Consider the following 21254-nt stretch of genomic DNA (forward strand, 5'->3'; position numbering starts at 1 on the left):
AGAAAAATGTGCCAACACATACTAAAATAAGAAGACAAAGAGCAGAGAAGGGTAACGCTTGTTCTCTCATTTATCTCATTTGTGCAACAAAAAGCTTTGATAGGAGAAGGTTTGCTTTGATCTGTTATCATTACATGTGAGCTGCAGACAAGACGTGTCGCTGTGATCCACATGGGAAAAACACGCTGTCTACTCATTGCTAAAGCTCAAAGTAACGTGTGTCCCTGTGTGTTTGGAAAATATCTGCATGTGTCAGCATTTTGACCACAGAGGTATAACAGCTAACAGGTTTACTACAAGAGAAGTAAACAAAAAATGAAGAAATTCGAGAATGGGGCAAAGCCCAAGCAAGATGAGTAAAAAAACAAAACAATAAAAATCTGATTTGTGGTTTAAAGTCAGCATGAAACGGAAGTTATGATAGTCTTTTCTTCCCTATTGTGACATAAATACAAGTGAAATGGCCTCTGGAACAAGAACAAATGTAGAACGGGGCTTGATTTTGTCCATGGGGAATATAGTGCAACAGCCAGGTTCCGGAAGTAAAAACTCCATTCATTTTCTCCATAAGGAAATTGATTTTGAACGTATAACTTATAAATCATTAAAGACAGACCTACTGTGAGCTACGAAGTTGTTAATCCATGGTATTTGCTTCTGCTGAAGCCGTCAGCCTGCATTAATTCAGCTTATTTTTATAATAATCGTTTAACAGTGGAATTCCTGGTGAAAAACTACATTACCCATGATGCTGCACAGAAAATTAAATCAGAGAGTCGTAAAAAGCAGCATGCTCCAAAAAAGCTCTTAGCTCCGCCCCACTCCAATGAAGCACTGTGAATGACGTCATCGAGTCGATCTCCCTTTGCTCTCAAAATACTTAAATGTTTGTATATATATGCATATACAGTAAATATACAGTATTGCAATATATATATTGCAATAAACTTAAAATATATTGTTTTATACATATAATCAATGTTCGTAAATTAGTAGTTTTATATTTCTCCATCGTTTTTAATTTAATTATGCTGTTCGCAATGCTTCATGGGATTGTAGTTCTTTCCCTCACTAAAACCATTAAGCACACAGTCTTGTACCTTTGTCTTTTTGTCCGATTTTTAAAAACCTTTTTGTTTCAAATCAAAGTTTGTAATGTTATGATTCAACTCATAGCTGATTGGTTTGGTTCATGGCTTATACATTTAAAAAGACTATTTTAAAATCCCTATGGAAAAATAAATGAAAAAGGGGGCGGGCACTAATGCACTATTTATTGGATGGTTGTGGTTTGCTATTGGTTGATCTCATGTGAGTGACAGGTTGCCGCGCCCTCGCACCAGTAAACGTCATCAGAGAAGAGATGTCATTGCAAGAGGGATGATTATGAGGGCATATGAATTTTTTTTTTTTTTAAATAATGATGTGCATCATTTATAATAAATACTGCAATATTCTATAAAAAAAAATAAGAATTGTCCATTTTGATTTCATGGTGACTTTAAGGAAAATGCTAGCCTTAGATCAGATGCTTAGATCCTATACATTGTGCAAATCATGGCTGAAGTTTGCACTGATGTTTAGAGAAGTAAATAACTGTCTGGATGAATTACTCTGGCTCAGGTATCGCCGTGAGACTCTGAGCTGTACTGAAGTGCTTGTCACGCTGTGACAGATGAAATGCTCATGTTCAATGCCACCAGGGCCCCAAAGTAAACAGTCTGTGCTTGAATTTAAATTTTTCACTCAGACGTTGACACTTCACGCTTTCATGACCTTGTTTGGTTTAATAATGTCTTGCTTATTTATTTACTTGTGTTTTGAAACGGTTATCACTGCAGGACTTCAGCATTTGCTCACTAGGGAGCTGTCACAATCAAAACACAAGTGCCAACACAAGAGCACTCAAATGTGAAATTATTCAGGAACAAATATATGAAAGGAAGGGACAGTGATTAAAAGTATCAATCATTCAACAGTCTGGTTAATTTGGACAACAAAACTACATTTACATTTAAGTTAGGCAGCGGCTATTTGCACTAAGCGATAGGTGCTATTTACAAGTGTAAATGGCAATTAGATGCTATTTACACTAAGTGAAAATAGCATATTTTCTTAGCGATAGATGCTATATACACTAAGTGCAAATAGCTGTAGATGCTATTTACATTAAGTGAAAACAGCATATTTTCTTAGCAATAGATACTATTTACACTAAGTGAAAATAGCATATTTTCTTAGCAATAGATGCTATTTACACTAAGTGCAAATAGCTGTAGATGCTATTTATACTAAGTGAAAATAGCATATTTTCTTATTTACACTAAGTGACAATAGCAGCATTTTCTTAGATTCCGCACATCTTTTAAACTTGAGTGGCCCAACCAGACATTGGTGGGCGGAGCTAGTGTAAATAGCATTTGCCAACAAGGGACGCTATTTGCACTTCATTTAAGTTATCGTATAAAATAATTTGGTAACGCTTTATTTTGATGGTCCACTTTAGACATTCTATATAAATAACTTTGCAACTACATGTCAACTAACTCTCATTAGAGTATTAGTAGACAATCTGCTTAATATCTGCTAACACTTTATTTTGATGGTTTCCGAACAGACAATCTACTGACTATACATTTACAATTACAAAAGTCTTTACTGTCACTTTTGATGAATTGAATGCATCCTTGGATAAAATTATTTAAAAAGTTAATCTTATACTGACCCCAAAATTTTGAATGGTAGATATAATGGTAATGGATATATATATCTACCATTCAAAATTTTGGGTTCTTTATATACTGCTCTATTTTCCAATTTAATAAACAGCCCTTTTGCAAAGCTACATTTTGACAGGATCTCAATACAATCCATTCCAATAATATGCATCACACATACTGTTTTGATGGATCCTTCAGAAATTTAGGTAAAGCATCAGATGCTACACAGGCAGGAACAGCACAATGTTTGGTGAACTTTCCCATATATAATAAATCCTGGGGGTGTTGAGGAATAATAGTATCTATCCTGCTATCTTCTAATTATCTCACAGTTTTATTATCTGCCACAAAGTTGCAGTTGTTTTCTGCAGAATACTTCAATAAATGTTCTTCTGGACAGTAGAGGAAGTTTTGAGTTCTGAAAACTGCAGTAAGTTTTCATAGTACATCATGCTCGTTTATCTGAATACACAGGATTTTGATTTCCCATGATATGATCCCTTTGGTAAGCAACTGATGAATGAAGTTCTTCATGTTTTTTGGACAGGAACACGGATGGAAGCACTGCGTCAATCCACATGTACAACATACAACTGCAGCAAGCTACAAAACATATATTCTCATACAATCAGTTTCTCTCTGTCTCCCTCCCTTGCTCTCTCCGTCTGTCTCCAGTCCACCTACACACGTATAAAACCATGTCTTTCTGTCTCTCTGATAAAGACACCTGCAAAGGAAGTGATTTCTCATGGCTGATGCCAACTGGTTGGCTCTGGATTCCCGACTGACACTAAACTATAAAAGCTGCACAAAGATGCTGACACTCTCGCTGCTGCCCAGTTTGATCTGTGATACTATTAGAAAAACAAGCCTGAGCCAAACCCTCACCCAGAGATTCCTGCTCCATCTGGCACTGACACGAGGAACTAGTGTTATAGACAGCAAATGATAATGTTCATATGCACACAATGAGAAGAGAGTGAATGCTTTAATTGATGATATATCATAGGGATTCACTGAAATTAAAATAATTTTGGCCTAAACCATAAGCCAGTAATTATTTTCATGCTCTGGCCAATAACCAATAAATGGCTGGTTTTTTTTGCATAAATAAATAAAAAATAAAAAAAATAAAAAATAAAGCCAATTACTGTAAGTGACCACATCACAAAAAAATGGATATTCCTTTTGAAATCTGCTAAAGATTACATTTAAAAGTGTTATTAATTTATTATTGCTTTTAAAGATTAACTTTATCAAATAAATATCTAATATTGTCCAGTAATCAATATGGTACCGATATATTGTTCATACTCAATATGACATAAGGCAGTGCTCATATAAAATATTTAAATAAGTTTAAAGTAAACAAATTTCTATTTCATATTGAAGCTTGTTTCCGCCACTAAATAAAAAAATAAAAAAGGTAATTGCGACTTTTTATCTCACAATTCTAACTTTAGAACTCACAATTCTGAATTTATATCTCGCAATTCTGACTTTGTCACGCAATTCTGACTTTATATCTCACAATTCTGACTTTAGATTTCGCAATTCTGACTTTATAACTCAAAATTCTGACTTTATAACTCGCAATTCTGACTTTAGAACTCACAATTCTGACTTTATAACTCGCAATACTGACTTTATAACTCACAATTCTGACTTTATATCTCGCAATTCTGACTTTGTCACACAATTCTGACTTTATAACTCACAATTCTGACTTTATAACTCGCAATTTTGACTTTATATCTCGCAATTCTGACACTGTCACGCAATTCTGACTTTATAACTCACAATTCTGACTTTATAACTCACAATTCTGACTTTATATCACGCAATTCTGACTTTATATCTCACAATTCTGACTTTATATCTCACAATTCTGACTTTATATCACACAATTCTGACTTTGTCACGCAATTCTGACTTTATAACTCACAATTCTGACTTTATAACTCACAATTCTGACTTTATATCACGCAGTTCTGACTTTATATCTCACAATTCTGACTATATCTAGCAATTCTGACTTTGTCACGCAATTCTGACTTTATAACTCGCAATTCTGACTTTATATCACGCAATTCTGACTTTATATCTCACAATTCTGACTTTATATCACGCAATTCTGACTTTATATCTCACAATTCTGACTTTATATCTCGCAGTTCTGACTTTATATTATGTAATTCTGACTTTATAACTCGCAATTCTGAATTGTGAGATAAAAAGTCACAATTACCTTTTTTATTTTTTATTTCATGGCAGAAACACGCTTCCATAATTTTTTAATGCTTTAATAGAATGGAAAAAAATGGAAAAAGGTGGTCGCAGTAATTGATGAGAAAAATATCTAAAAAGCAGATGCAAGCATATTCACAGTAAAAAAAAATCATTTCTTAATCAGAATTTTTTTCTTAAAAAAGATATCTTAGAAAAGATAAAACTTGTGGAGCAAAATTGCATAAATTATAGATGTAATTACAGAAATGTATTTGAAATTTTTAAAGTGAACTGAAATACTGAAAACCAGAAAACACTTTGTCAGTGGGAAGGTACATAAATTGAATTCAAGATATCTTTTTGTGAAAACAAGCATTACTGTGCTTCTTAAGTTAATTGATCTTCTTTTAAAGATGTTTAGATATCTTTACTGTAAAACAAGACAAAATACTGGTTAATAAAATTATTATTATTATTTGGTAGTGTGGCAGAGAGGCTTTTTTTTTGTGGAAAAGAGGCCAGAACTTTAAGCAAAACTAGCCAGCTGTGTGTGTAAGTGAGAGAGAGAGAGAGTGAGAGAGTGAGAGAGAGAGAGAGAGAGAGAGAGACCTAGGCTCACAGGTAGTACACACGTATCAGTTTCACTGCAGCCCGTACACTGTGCCTCATTGCTGATCCCAGACCTGAGTGCAGTCTATTCTTGGAAGATGTTGGAAACCCCAGGGGATGCAAGACTGGAAATGGAGTAAAAGGAGAATTTAACAAAGGGAGTGAGAGAGGCGTTGTGTGAGTGTGTGTGAGAGCAGTGTGTTCATGCATAAATCTGCTCCTGACTTTGCATACCCAAGGACTCTGAAACTAGATAGCATTTAAGAGCTCCAGCACCAAACCTCAAAAGCTCTTGGACCAGATTCAACACACCTCTGGCATCAAGCTCTATGTACTGCACTCTCTGCATATCTCTCTGCATCGGCTCTTAAGTTGATTGGTGGCCACATCACAGCGTGTCTCTGAGTTTACAATATATGAGCCGTGCTGAAGTGTTTAAAGTTACGCTGTGCCACCGGCCAATGTTATTTTATTGCCACAAGTGATAGAGGGACAATCGTTCAGACTGGCCTGATGATATTTGTGTCCAGTCATTGAAATAATGATTATGAGGATAACTGATTCAAATTGAGATCTCTGTAATATGTGAATTATTCTTGCTAGAGAGATTTCATCAATGTCTCAAAATATGCTCAGATGTGCCAAGAAAATCTGCAAAGTCAGAGATTCACTCAAATTCAATCAAAAAATGTAAGTTAAATGTACTAATTCTCATCTAAGACCAAATTACCTAGACAATGGTATACATATATGGTTTATACTGTGGCTCTACATTTCCAGAGTACATCAACTGCTATCAAGATGTATCATGTATCATCAAATATATCTATTTCTTGAGCATCAATTCAGCATATCAGAATGATTTCTGAAGGATCATGTGACACTGAAGACTGGAAGTAATGATGCTAAAAATTCAGCTTTGCCATCACATAATAAATTACATTTTAAAATATATTCAAATAGAAAACCGATATTTTAATTTGTAATAATATTTCACAATATTACTGTTTTTACTGTATGTTTGATCAAATAAATGCAGCTTTGATGAGCATGAGAGACTTTGAATTTTTTTTTTTTTTAAATCTTACTGACCCCAATTTTGTGAATGTTGAAAGAAACATCTGAGACAAATTTTGATACTTAAAGGAAACATTACTAGGACTGATTGAAATAAATGTGCTTTTCACATTTGTGCAACAACATTTTCTGCTGGATGACACTGGAAAAAATATGTTAAGTATCATACATCAACATGTTTGCATACTGAAAACAGTTCTTGAGTGCTGGTGCCAGTGATGGGTATCATATCAGCCTGATTTTCATTATAAACCTTCATGCTCTGAATCCTCAAGGAATGAAAGGGCACGACATAAAAAACACATTAAGAATAGAACCACGGGAGCTGATGGCAGCGATCCTCAGAGCAGCGGGAGGACACACAACTGGTATTAAGACAGAGACTTTGCATAAATCTGGATGGTAATCTCTCACTCAGATGATGAGATTGCCGCTCTCGCTTGCACTAATCTTTCTGAAGGAATCCGAAGATTACAAGCATCTCAAGAATACCTTGCTGGAAGCGATGGCTGCCTCTCTGATTAGTGTCTGACGGCAACAGGGGCTTAAACACAAGTTTGAGATGTAGAATTGGAATTTAGCTCCACAAATGAAAGCAAGGGGGTAGAGAGTGAGAGAGATGGTGGTATACATATAGTTCAGTCATGAAACTGCCTCTGCTGATTCAGCAGCCAATGAGATTGCTAGTTCAACATTTAAAGGTGGGGTAAGCGATATTTCAAAAACACTGTTGGACACTGTTGATATTTGAAATCAACCCAAGCAAACACACCCCTCTCTTCATTGCTCCGCCTCCAAAACTCGCCCTCCAATCCTAACCACCCTACACCGAGTCAGTCTCGAACCCCGCTCGCCGAGTGCACTAACAATGACGCTAAACACCGCATTCTCGAGCGTATGGAGTGGAATCAAAGCAGCCTCCGTGTCTGTTTTCAGGTTTTCCCGCTTAGCTCTCTCCAGCGCTGGAAAGCTTTTCTAATATTAACGCAGGTCCTAAAGATCTTGCCCAATCATAACCCTTCATTCCAGTGATATTCTTCTGAGCTTTTCTCTTTTGTATTGTGTCTCATCTCTCTTTCTGCAGTCTTTCTTCAAATCTCCCTCTTGCTCGTTCTCTCTTCTCAACCGTTATACGCCCCCTAATGCTGATTGACTACACATTTGTTGTTGTTTGCTGGTGTGTCGGTCCGACTAACTTCCAAACAGCGTTTTTTAAATATCGCTTACCCCACCTTCAAATAGTCTGGTTCAGTTTTCGCTCTTCCTCTGAAACCCTCCAACTCCCCCAGCTCCACTTGCCTAGATCTGCTACAGGATTCATGTATGTCTATTAAGCAGCGGCATATCATTAACTCTTTCCCTGCCATTTACAAGATTTTACATCACTTATGACAAAACGCTTCCCTTGATGTAACAAAAGGGGGAAATGATGTAGCACAAAGTATCCCCAGCTAGAAAAACATATGTGGCCCATTCGCATATTTATAGGACCGTATAGAAACCTGTCACTACTACAACTATTAAACTAAAAACTATTAAGCAAATACAGATGGCAGAGCACTGAATAATATTACATAAAAAAGGAAAATTGCCTAGGCTAACATATTAAAAAATTTGACTCATCGATATCCATGAAAATAAAACGCACACTAAATGCGACCCACTTAACAGTTGTGGCCTAATGGTTAGAGAGTCAGACTTGTAACCCGAAGGTTGTGGGTTTGAGTCTTCAGTAGGAAATGTAGGTGGGGGAGTGAATGAACAGCGCTCCCTTCCACTATCATTACCCACAACTGAGGTGTCCTTGAGCAAGGCACCTAACCCCCAATCACTCCCTGGCTGCTGCAGCAAAAATGGCTGCTGCTCCAGGTGTGTGTTCACGGTATGTGTTGAAATGCAGAGCACAAATTCAGAGTATGGGACACCATTTCAACTGTTACAAGTGCTTATCAGTATCAACTAAACGCTGGATTTTCAAAAGTATGTAAAGTTCGAGGCATAGACTCTTTAAAATACATCCAAGAGTTTTACACACCGGTCTGTTATTGTAGGGACATCGACTTTACATTTTCACACCCCTAAACATGACGCGGAAGAAAACAAACTGTGATTGGTTGCTTTACATGTCAGTCAGACAGGCCAATGAAAGCTGCTATGGAGTCTGGCAACTTAAAAATTAAATGCTGGCGGGGAAAGAGTTATGCTAATGCTAAGACTATTCCGCAAGCTGTCATGATTAAAATTCAGTTAAAATAAACAGTCCAATCCTGTATTTGTGTTTCATCTACACTTAAAGGGAAAGTTCACTCAATAAATAAATAAATAATAGCCGAAATAAACCGGCATCCAAAACAACACTGAAATCCATGGACTTACATTATATGAACATTTTTCAAAATATCTTTGGGTGTGTCTCAATCAGCTCACTAGTTCAGTAGTCAGGGCACTGATCAGGGAATCGGCCATTTTAAGGGCTGTCTCAATCGTAGAATCCTTCCAGGGCACTGAAACGTTCGCTCCCTAAAAAGTCCCACAATGCACCGTGAAAACCAGGGAGCATCGATGCTCACTATGCTCCCTTAACGGAAGTTCTGAAGCGTGAAACTCACAACACACGATATGCGATAGATGTTTTTAAAAATACAAACCATTATTTTATTATATTTCAGCATAAACATACATCGCTAGACAGGTAATGAACATAATCTAGCTAACATTTATAATTTATTTATAATTTATTAATTTATGTACTTTAAATAACATTACAAGTAATATCAGAAAGATATCAGCTCTGCTGTTGTTCATAAATATCAGTAGTCATGTTGTATAATGTCACGTCGCCGGAAATAGAGTCATAAGTGTCCCAATGTGTAGTGAACCAGCGTCCTTTACTGTCCTTCCTAGTGGCGAATTTGCGTACACGATATACTGATTCATGAGCTCGGGAGCTAGGGAGGTGATTGAGACACACCCTTTGTGTTCCACAGACGAAGGGCTCTGACATAAAGAAGGAATGACATGAGGATGTAATGGTGACAGATTTTTCATTGTTTTAGGGGCCGTTTACACAACACTGTTTTCAACTAAAAACGGAAAACTTTTTATGCGTTTTGGCCATTAATTTACACAACAACAGCGTTTTGAAAAATGCAAACTTTTGAAAACGGGTTTCAAAGTGCACATTTTTGAAAAACGATACCATTATTGTCTCTGTGTAAACTACAAAAACATGAATTTGTGAAAACAGTGATGTCTATAGGCGCGTAGTCCTTCTTTACAAAGTGACATCGCCAACTACTGGCCTGGCATGCAATATACAGCGATTTTAATCGTTTTCATGGACCCGTGTGAATGGGTATTGTTTTAACAACGTTTTCGTCTATACGTAAATAATGCAAAGGAAAAACTTGTCCATTTTTAGTATATCATTGTCATGTAAACGTTCCCTTAATTAACTAATGCTTTAAGGTTCCTTTCTTTGTTGCATTCTGTTCAAAGTGCTCTACCAGCCCATTGTGGTTTTCCCACTGGTTCCTTAGGGATGTTCAAGGAGTGATATATAAGAAATAAATAAATAACACAAATTGACAATGCAGCAAGACTTCTAAATATCCCAGAAGCAGCTAGATTAATGGGAGGCACCATCAAAACATGATTCTATTGTGAGAATACCAAGCAGTTTATATAAAAGATTGTTATTCCATTGCTGCACATAGGACATGCTGCACTCCTTCATGCATTGCTAATGTAATGCCTGTAGTGCTCCTTTTCCAACCATGCCCAATGCCTTATGCTGCTTTTTGCATATACAAACACACACAAGGGCCCATCTCACACACACAGAATCCTGCACCTCACAGGTCATCTCTTCTCCAACGCACACATGAACATGCTTTCCGCAGTCCTGCATCTTTACTTCCAACACAGTATCTCAAATGCCAACACAATAATACGTAATTATAGGGGAAGGGCATTTCAGAAGCACTTGTCTTCACAAAGTACCCAATAAAAAGCTATTAATGTGCCTTAAGTTGGATCTCAGAGCTATCTCTCTTGGTCTATCACAACTCGTTTTGCCTTTATCCGCTTGAATGCTGGAGTGCCTGCTTGACGAGGCATCATGAACGAACGGAGGATTTAGAAGATGAGAGATTCAGTGTGTGTGTGTATGTGGGGAGGGGATTAATATCCTGAGTCGCGGCAGCAGATGGGATTTTTTTCACTATTGTCTGCCGTAGACCTCTCAACGTAACACGATCGTGTAATTGAAACCACATCCATTGTTGCTTGCAGAAAAGTGAGAAGCTGCGGTGCAATACATAGTGCTCCACTGCGTTCTGCACTTTGCATTACAACATGCATATTTCTTTAGTGGAAGAAACTAATGAAAATGAGTTAAATCAACTCAAAGCAAGATCTTAACAGGGTGCCACAGAACACATACAGTGGATAACGTAGTACTTTGGCTATTCTTGTCCATAATAACATTACAATGAAAGAGTGTACAAGCCCTGTGCAGTGGATCAACACCTCTGACTTGCTCAGCTGAGAGTATCGATTTATGTTCTGTGGTAAAGAGACCCTTTAGAAGATGATCGTAAACATGCTTGAAGAAGCTCTGCAAGGCCAAGTGAGACGAGTGGGGTGATGAGAAGGAATATTCATGTGGCTGCAAACACATATTAATAGGTGTGTATCCCACAGCCCACTGGATTTATTAGCATTTAATAGGTCTGGCAATCTAAAAGTTTAGTGGCCCTGCATCAAGACGAATCTGTCTCACTGTGATCAATGAAGTCTTAAAGGGTTAGTTCACCCAAAAATGAAAATTCTGTCATTAATTACTCACCCTCATGTCATTCCACACACCTGTAAGACCTTCGTTCATCTTCGGAACACAAATTAAGATATTTTTGATGAAATCCGGGAGGTATATGACTCGTCCATAGACAGTAATATAATCAACACTTTCGAGGTCCAGAAAGGTATTAAAGACATTGTTGAAATAATCCATGTGACTACAATGGTTCAACCTTAATTTTATGAAGCGACGAGAATAATTTTTGTGTGGAAAACAACAAAAATAACGACTTTATTTAACAATATCTTCTCTTCTGTGTCATTCTCATATGTTGTTTATGTTCAGCACTTCCAGGTTCTACGTCAGAACACACACGCGTCGTGCTGATCACGTGATCAGCTTTGGCCAATACTGAGCTGGCATTCATATGTAAACACAGAAGCCTTCACTGTGCTTACTGCGTCAACTGCGTAAGGATAATGACAGGGAAGAGAAGAGATTGTTGAATAAAGTCGTTATTTTTGTTTTGTTTTTGCGCACAAAAAGTATTTTCATCGCTTCATAAAATTAAGGTTGAACCACTGCAGTCACCTCGACTATTTGACGCGTACGATCACACCGGTGTGATCAGTCTTGGCTGGTACCTGGAGCGTACGATCACACCAGTGTGATTAGAACGTTTAGGGCATCAGGTGATCAACTGATCAACCAAATTCAAATGTGCTTGCGCGCTTTGGCTGGCGCTTGACCAGAGACGGACGCGCTCAGCGCTTTTCATATCACAAATATGCAGTGTTTTCAACCACATAATGTTTATTTTAGGTTTCAGACATTTAAATACATGTAAGTACTAACAAAACAATACATTTAGAGTTTGTAAAATACACACTGATGTCTATGGAAGCGGCAATAACAATCCTTTTCATTATAATTAGACGACACGCTTGATTCAGATACACATCGTGTATGTAACTTTAAATTTTACTCCTTTCTTCTCCCAGTTCACCGGCTCACTTACTTTCATGTACTTCAGGAGAATTTGCATGTTGTAAATCCAACAGATCCGATTCTATGTACTGCTGCGCAAACTAACATGGCGGCGCCCATACTGCGTATAGTTCAACTAACGCGATCATTATAAAGGTGTTTAAACAGCAAAGAATATTTTAAACTTATGTGTGAAAGGGTTAACGTGGTGATTATATTGCTGTCTATGGACGAGTCATATACCTCTCAGATTTCATCAAAAATATCTTAATTTGTGTTCTGAAGCTGAACGTAGGTCTTACGGGTGTGGAACGACATGAGGATGAGTAATAAATGACTGAAATTTCATATTTGGGTGAACTAACCCTTTAAAAGGAACAGTTCACCCAAATTTATCATGACTTTCTTGCTTATGTGGAACACAAAAGAAGAGATTTTGAAGAACGATAGAATCCAAATGGACCACACTAACTTTTATTGTGTAATTTTTCAAAATGTCCTAAGTAAATGGTAACAAAATTGTCATTTTTGGGTGAACTATCCATTTAAATCTTATTGGAGTAAAAAACATACAGTAGATGTTAGATTCCTTTTTAATTTAGTTTGACATAAGCAGTTGTGCGATATATTTAGCTGTCTCACACTCAGTTGCACACATGCTGACAGAATGGCCCATGCACAGCAGGGAGCTGATATTCACAGATGTGGATCATTTTAAGACAGTGAAGAATCCAATTTCATGACACTAGCAAAAATATTGCAAAGCACTGACAAAAAATAAAGATATATTTTCTGTCACCAACACATAGCTTCCACACTATGCTGATGTAACACTACTTTATAACAACTTACATTTTTACATATGCATAGGCTTTACAGATCAGCTATAATGTCTTAAAATTACGGGCTTATATTCATATTTGAGTTCTGTAAAACGAGGGTGAGTTGTAACACCATCAGTTTATCAGCTAGAAATGAGTTACAGGGGTAAAATCATTATCATATATGACATTAACCCACTTGGTTTAGGTAAACAAGTTTTAAACAAGTAAATTTGATTACCCCAATAAATACATGTACAAAATTTAATTAAATTTTTTGGTGTTACAACTCGAGTAGTAGGGTAAGTTGTAACACCAGTATACACCGTTTAGAAATAAGTATTATAGGCTTTAATCTATTTCAATTTGCAGCAGACAAATATGTGAATATTTTATTAAAGTCTGAGTTACTAGAGTTACAGATGTTGAAACAAGTGCCTCCCCTACGTGAACTTCAGATGTTTTACATCATATACTGGTGCTGATAGTTATTTTAAAGTGTCACCAAATTAACTTTTATTCCGTTTGTTCACTTTTATTAGGAGCTACTTACCGCCCGTTCAGTGGCGCATCTTTCTTTTGCTTTTTATTCATCACAGCAGGGACACAGTTCGTGAGCTCGGTCCAGTCCGCGTGCAAACCGCAACTCCAGCCCGTGGAGAAGCGCGAGAAGAGCCACGACTCCGCTTTCCCGGGTCGGTGACACGTGCATTTTTTCTGGCCGGAGCGGCAGTCGCACGGGCGTTCCAGGTGGATGTTCCGCACCAGGTGTCTCCCGAACGTCGTTCCTCCGGTCTTTTGGATGTGGAGGAACACGATCACGTCGTTCCCCTTGATGTCGAAATCCACGTGGCGCTCGAGGTCGTCGCGCGTGAAGTTGAATTTGGACTGGAATCTAAACGAAGCGTCCTCGTCCGGATCTGGAGACTCTGTGTTGACGTCTGAGGGATATTTGGAGAACGGAAAACTCTCTCCATTCCCAAACCGACAGGACGTGCTACCCGCTGGACAGATGTACTGATAGCCAATCATGACAAATAAAACGGTCAAAACAGGAACTAAAAGGAGTTTGTTGGATTTATCATCCATGGCAAAGACCATGAACCGGAGGATCACGCCATTGGTGATGCTGTAGCCGCTGAATGAGTCCTCCAGGTGCTTTATACGGATGATGCTCGCTGGCAAAGTCTGATCCGGCACAAGAGCACAGCACACGGCGCCTTCAATTAGATCACAGTTACATAAAGATCAGTTGGACCGTAAAAATTGTAGACAGAAAGGAAGAACAATCCTTGCGTTTCCTCATTGTACTAAACTTGGACGCTTTACAAGGAGCTTCATAACTGCCTGATATACAGTGCAGGACTTTGAGAATCCATTTGCAGTGCCGATTTTCTCAATGTTTGACATAAATTGTATCCGTCCTCGTCCGATAGATTATAACGTAAGGCTTGGCAGGGTAGATGAGATCCGGACTCATCGTAAAACACATCCAGATATCCGTTCCGTCGCTGTGAGCTTCAGCTCTGAATTATTGCACTGCTTTGTGATGCAGGTTCCTTCGAGATGAGCTTTAAGAAGTTGAGTTCCTGTTGCAACTTGCTCATCGTGCCGAGAGAGAGAGAGAGATCTAGAAGCCAGTGGGTGCATTGGATGAGAGCATGTAATTACATTAGGTCTATCTGACTTATTTTTCATTCAAAAGCAAGTAAAATTGGGCAAATGTAGAAATAGGTGGGAGAGTTAGGCTTCATTCCTGTTATAGCCATACGAGCTTCCTTAAATGTTTAAAAGTAATTATTAATGTACCTTTTGAAAGCAAATAGTTGCTTTTGCGTTCTATGTTGATGATGTCACATCGAGGGGCGTGGCAGTGCCCAATTCATAGCCACTGGCGGGAAAGGCACTGGTAAGGAAAATGACAGAGATCTGAGGTAAAATCTTAATGTAATGTAATATAAAAGTAAACGATCATTTATTGTTAAAAAAAAACGAGGAGAAATGATTAAGACAATGAGCAAGATATTTTTAAATCTGAGAAGTGAGAAGTGAAGGGGGCTATGGTAGAATATAAGGAAATGATTTATATTAAAACTGCTTTTTTTTTTTTTTCTTTCTTTTTGGTTAAATGGTCAATGGTCAAATCTATATCCTTACCTTAGCCCGATTCACAACCGTAAGCTTGTAATAATGTTTTCTAATTCTAATGGTTCTGGTGGGTTTCCGCGGGAAATTCGAGCATGCAGCCGTTAAGTCACATCTGTATACAGTACATAAAGAAGGAGTCCCAGCTAGTAGGCTACATCATTTATAGCCTTTTCTCACAGCAGCTGCATTAATTAAACGTAATCATTTTGATTGCGGATTGTAATCCAGAAAGGTCCAAATGACAATCATCGGTGCAAAAGCAAAAGACTTCAGACTGTGGAGTGGCTACAGAAATTGAAATCTACAGGTAACGCTAATACAACAAATACACATATAGCCTATAGTCACACAATGCTGATGTTGTTAACATTAACAATTTGAGAACAAAGTATAACAATAATAATAATTTGTACGGTTTGATATGAAATGAGCTAAGCGATCGTTAGATTTAATCACCATTGGTAGCACGATTTATTGTAATGCTTTTTTTCTCAGTTGATCAGAACAAAAGTGGCAGATTTGTTCAGATGACATTTTCCAGTGAAAATTCTTATTTTGGTCATACTTCCGAGATGTAGAATGTGATTCCAAAGTACATTATCCACACCGATGTGGTGACTGACAGCAAACATTAGATTCATCCGCGCTGAGGTGCCATGCTGATGCACAACCCATGTAAAGATGATAATTCCGCAAATAACTGCAATTGCAGGTTTCAAACAGAGGTGGCGACAAAGAGGCAAAGTGAATATTTAAACCTTTATTTAAGCCTATGTTGGCAATAAATACTCAAGCTATATTTAAGTACAGGCTGTCTTGCTTGTTTAAGAGAAAAAAAAAGTTTCCCACTTTGTGTCCTACTTTACCAGTATTGCCTGGAAAAAAAAAAATCCAGGGTTTGGCCAGAATAGGGCTTTCAGTGCTCGGCATTTCTTAATTTTTGCTTTTCAACTTAAGTAAGAGACGCTCTAAGCTTTCCATAAAGGTATAATGACAGGGTTTGTGGCATTTGGATCCTAATTGAAAGTGCAAGGAAATGTAAAATTTCCGTCTAATTACTAATTGGTTCTAGTAAAGCCGTTACAACACTCCCTGGTCTCCCTTACCCCAAATAACCTCATAGTTTGAGCTGTGGCGCAGAAGGTAGTGCCTGGTCCTGACATATGAAGCACTGTTGGGGCTTGTGGAGCCTGTGGTCGCGCCTAGTCTGGGTCATGTCCTACTTCTGTTCTCCCTGTTTGTTTCTCCACTGATCTACCAAATAAAGGCGAAAAACTAATAAACAAAGTAAAAAACAAACAAAACAACAAACAACATTCAGGCATAATTGTGACCAACTGCAATCCATAAGCACTGGATGTCAAAGTGAAGAAACCAAGATATGTGCAAATAACAATTTAGAAGCTCATAATACTTTATATCAATAATGCAAGATATAATACCTCACCTGCTTCATTTAAAGTGCCTCTAAAGTGAATCGATTCTGACCTGTGAAATGAGTCATCAGTAATTCCAGTCTCACTTCCTGTTATATACCTATAACAATGCAACAAATTTGCATAATGCCAGCCTGTGGTCCTCATTCGCTGCCCTCAAACACTGTAGTTGTAGCTGAGGCCTGGAAGAGTTTGGTTCTTGTTGTTGACATGTCGAGAAGACACTGTTGCACTTGCATTGTCGTTACTGTTCGTATCACTGTGTATCAAGTGTTGAGGAAGCCTCCGGAGCTAAAATTCATATATGGTAATAGGCATTTCATTTCCGACACACGCTGTCAGCGGTAGACTGATCACAATATTGTCAGAGACTAATCTATTGTCGGAGACATTAAAAACAAAATTAGGAACCTTTAAAATAGCATAAAAGTGGCACTTCAAATCCACTGTCATCATAATAATAATACTTTATACGATTGTATTTTGAATACAATACATCATTATTCTGGAGGGAATGATGGTCCAGGTGATGTAAGTAATCAGTTCTTAATGGGCATCTCCGAGATTTACACTTTGTAAATATTGGAATGCTAATTAACATTAAAAAGACAATATGCACTTTTTGAAAACTAAAAAGAATGTCAGTTTGTGATAGAGCAGTGAAGCAAATGTTACACTTTTGGCCTTGATTTGCTTATGATGCAATCATCCAAACATTCACAACATATTTCTTTTTGAAAATGATTAACAATAAAAAGAATCTGTATAAAATTGAGATTTTTTTCTGGCCGCTAACCTGGAAGCATTTCAGCACCACGGACAGCTCAAAATAATAGAGGGAGATTCTTTCTCATGCCATCAAATTAATATTTTGTACTTATCAAGATAATCTATCATTTATTTGAGTATTATAGATAATCATTTAAAAAGCTCTAACTATCAAAGACAATAAGACAATAAAACAACCATTAAGCTTTGGTTGAACTTGCTATAATTGACTGTATTTATCTTCAGGGTTGTGTAGAGCCTGTGGGGGTAAAAAACAAAAAAACATTCTTGTTCTTCAAACCATTTAAATGAAGGAATAGGGCTGTTTTCCCCTGACAGACTTTACATAATAGCATCAATAATAACTCATAATAACTCCACCTCAAAATCATCCCCACTCCCCTTCATAACAAAAGCTAAAATGTGAATGATTAGAAGGAATGGGAATTTGTGAACAAGTGGAGGGTATGACATTAATTATATTCCAATACACTTTTATTCATCTTGTGGAAGAAACGAGTGCAGATAATTTCTCCCAAGATAATTAGATATGCAGCTTTGACAAGTTTAAGATTATTAGAGAGTGTATGACTATGTCTGTGTAGATTCAAGGAAGCGGCTATCTTTGGAAAGGTAAACATCTCATGAACACAGAGCCAGTAATTTATCTTTCTGTTGAGTGCATTTACATACATTAGTCATCAAGCACCATAGGAGCCTTGACAACAAGACGGGGAAAATTATTCTGTTTTTTGAAGACACATGACACAGTCTGGCTATTAATGGTTAGCTGCCTTAAGTGTCACTGTTTTCTTCTTATGTTAAAACATACCAAAAAAATTTGTTTCATAAACTTTTTGCGTTTTTGTCATCTGTATGCGTTTTCCGCATACAGATGACAACTTTTTAAAAATGATCTCCATTCACACGGATCTGCAAACACGACTAAAGACACTGTATTTTGCATGCCAGGCCAGTAGTTGGCGATATCACTTTCTAAAGAAACACTACACACCTATAGACTGAACTCATAATAAGCCTGTGTATGAGGTCAGCGTTTTCACAAATTCCCGTTTTTGTCATTTACATGGAAACAATAACGGTATTGTTTTAAAAAACTTACACTTTGAAACCCGTTTTCAAAAGTTTGCATTTTCAGGCCCCCAAAACGCTGTTGTCATGTAAATGAATGGCTAAAACGCATACATTTTTTTCCATTTTTAGTTGAAAATGGCCACTTACACCATTTCTTCACCAGATGTGACAGCTTGAGGCTGTTTACACTGGATGCGACAAAGCGACCCCTGCAAATACATTTGTTCTTTGTGTCAGAAGTAGCGCGAGCACTTGAAGTGTGTCAGAAATAGAACAGGGCATCAGTTTACTGTTGGATATTTGTTGCGTCGTGTCGCGCCGCATCCAGTGTAGACAGCATCAGCTGATTATAATGGGTTCTATTTGCTTTTGTTGTGTCACATCACACCGCTCGTGTCTGGTGTGGACACATTCGCTCTACCTACTGTTCGCTACACAATTCGCTTTACCTACTATTTTTAGAATAATATCTATTAGGACATGCTACTCTTTTGGCATACTGTTCTTCACATACTACAGTACTCAACATTTGAAGTGGATCAAAACCTTTCATCAAAGTTGTCCTAAAACCTTCTTCTTAGGACAACTTAGTTCTTAGGACAACTTTAATGAACTTTTTTGATCCACTTCAAATGTTGACTACTGTACATAGTAGGGAAGTATTCGATTTTGGACACAGCGACAGTGTTAATTTGTAGATCAGTGTTTCCTTTTTTTTTTTCCTTGGTTTCTAGAAAATTCTTTTTTGTTGTCCTGGCAACTCATTAATTAAATGATTTGTCACACCTGATCCTTGTTTAGTCCTTTTGTAAGTCTGTGTGTATATATTTAGCCCTCAGATTGAGCAGTTCTTGGTCCGTTCTCTTCTTAGGCCCCGTTTACACTAGTGCATTTTCATTTTAAAACGCATAAGTTTTGCTATGGTTATGCCAGTCGTTTACACTACGCTGACATTTTCGAACCTCGAATAAGGAGACTTTTGAAAACGCTGCAGACCCTGTTTTATTTTGAAAATGCCGGGGTTGCGTTTCAGTGTAAACGGACCAAAACTGAGACTTTTGAAAACGATGGCATGGCTGCCCACCTTCGCTCTGCATATCCTTGACGATCAAGTAAACAATAACTTGGAGAATGAACTGCAGTCTTTGCTGGCTTTGTTGTCATTTTTAGCAGCCATTGTGCAGTTAAACTGCATTTTTTTTAATACGGCAGCTGCCTACAACTTTACACTTGTATGCGCATGCCCAGTGTGCATGAACGGTCATGTGACATGCGTTTTCGGTCATGTAGTGTAGACGGAGATTGTTTCTGAAACGTTGTAGAAACACCAGTGTAGATGAGGATCGTTTTCATTTTAAAACACCGTTTTAGAACAAAAACGCACTAGTGTAAACGGGGCCAGTTCACGTCAATGTTAAGTTGGTTGCTACTACTACGTTTATCCTGTTCTTCTGTGTGTTTGTGATTTTGTTGATTTGTCGATTAGATCCAGCCTCACAACTCTAATTGCTGAAATGAAAATTAATAAAATCTATATATTTTTTAAAAAAGAATGTATAAAAACGACAAAAACACATCAAAATTACTAAAACTTTAAAATGAAAATGGAGAATATAAAAATAAAAACTAATTCAAAATATTAATAAAAACTATAGTAGTATCTCAATGATACTAAAAAAACAAGGATTTGCAAACACATTAAATACTGGTGAATAATACTGTGAAAGAGGATATGTAAGATCATAATAGAGCAGGACCATCAACACTGCCAACAAAAAAGCTCCTATGCTCACAGTACGCACTTGCCCAAAGCAGCACCCTGCAAATGTGTAGGCCTGCGGTTTTGAGAGAAATCCATACAGGACTTTGATTAATGCAGCAGCTATGAGCTTTAGTCCTGCATTCCCCCAGCTGAGAGAAGTAATCAGTGTTCTTGTTCTGCCTGCACAGAGACAGAATGAAAGAGAAACTACAGAGGAAAGGGGGCGTTAGCAGAGGGCCCAGTACATAATCGTGATGTTTCCCTTGTTTGTTTGATTATGTGGTTTGATAATGCCGACTATTAGACTTCCCAGGGGGCCTCAGAGAAGGTGATTGAAAAAGAGAGGTTGCTCAGAGGAGGGTTTACTGACTTATTGCAAAAGTGAAGCACTTAACATTTCAGTGCCTTTGGTGCTTTTAAGGTACATAACCTTGCTGTTTTTTTGGAGTGCACTCCTCTAGATTGCTTGTATGAAGTTACAAAAGTCAAGAGGGGTTTGTGTATTCTTAGAAACTTCAAATTAAATCATTTGTCACAGGTTTAGTCAGACCTCAAGTGCCCAAACCTTTGAAGGGCCAAAAATCATTGATTGAAGTAAATGTTGCATCCAGCAATATTATATTGTAATTTACTCTTATTCTTACTCTTTAATTTATTCTTATGCTCGCCAAGGCTGCATTTATTTGATCAAAAATATGAAGAAAAAAACAGTAATAACTGGTTTATGTAAAAACTAGTAAAAACTTTTTTTGCATTTCATTTATATGTAGTTCTAAAAGTAGGTTCTGGAGGAGCCTAAAC

At 37.4% G+C, this 21254-nt stretch overlaps 1 protein-coding gene across 3 annotated transcripts in view; it reads right to left on the bottom strand.

Moving 5' to 3' along the window:
• The window catches only part of hs6st3a (heparan sulfate 6-O-sulfotransferase 3a), a 44209-nt gene extending 22955 nt beyond the window's left edge, over nt 1-21254 (bottom strand). For all 3 annotated transcript variants that reach the window (XM_051897674.1, XM_051897673.1, XM_051897672.1), the window contains exon 1: nt 13798-21254. In XM_051897674.1, the coding sequence (XP_051753634.1) occupies nt 13798-14345 (548 nt within the window). In that variant the 5' untranslated portion in view covers nt 14346-21254. The remainder of the gene's footprint in view (nt 1-13797) is intronic.

This window comes from Ctenopharyngodon idella, chromosome 6 (assembly GCF_019924925.1).
Source record: "Ctenopharyngodon idella isolate HZGC_01 chromosome 6, HZGC01, whole genome shotgun sequence".
Classification (NCBI taxonomy): Eukaryota; Metazoa; Chordata; class Actinopteri; order Cypriniformes; family Xenocyprididae; genus Ctenopharyngodon; species Ctenopharyngodon idella.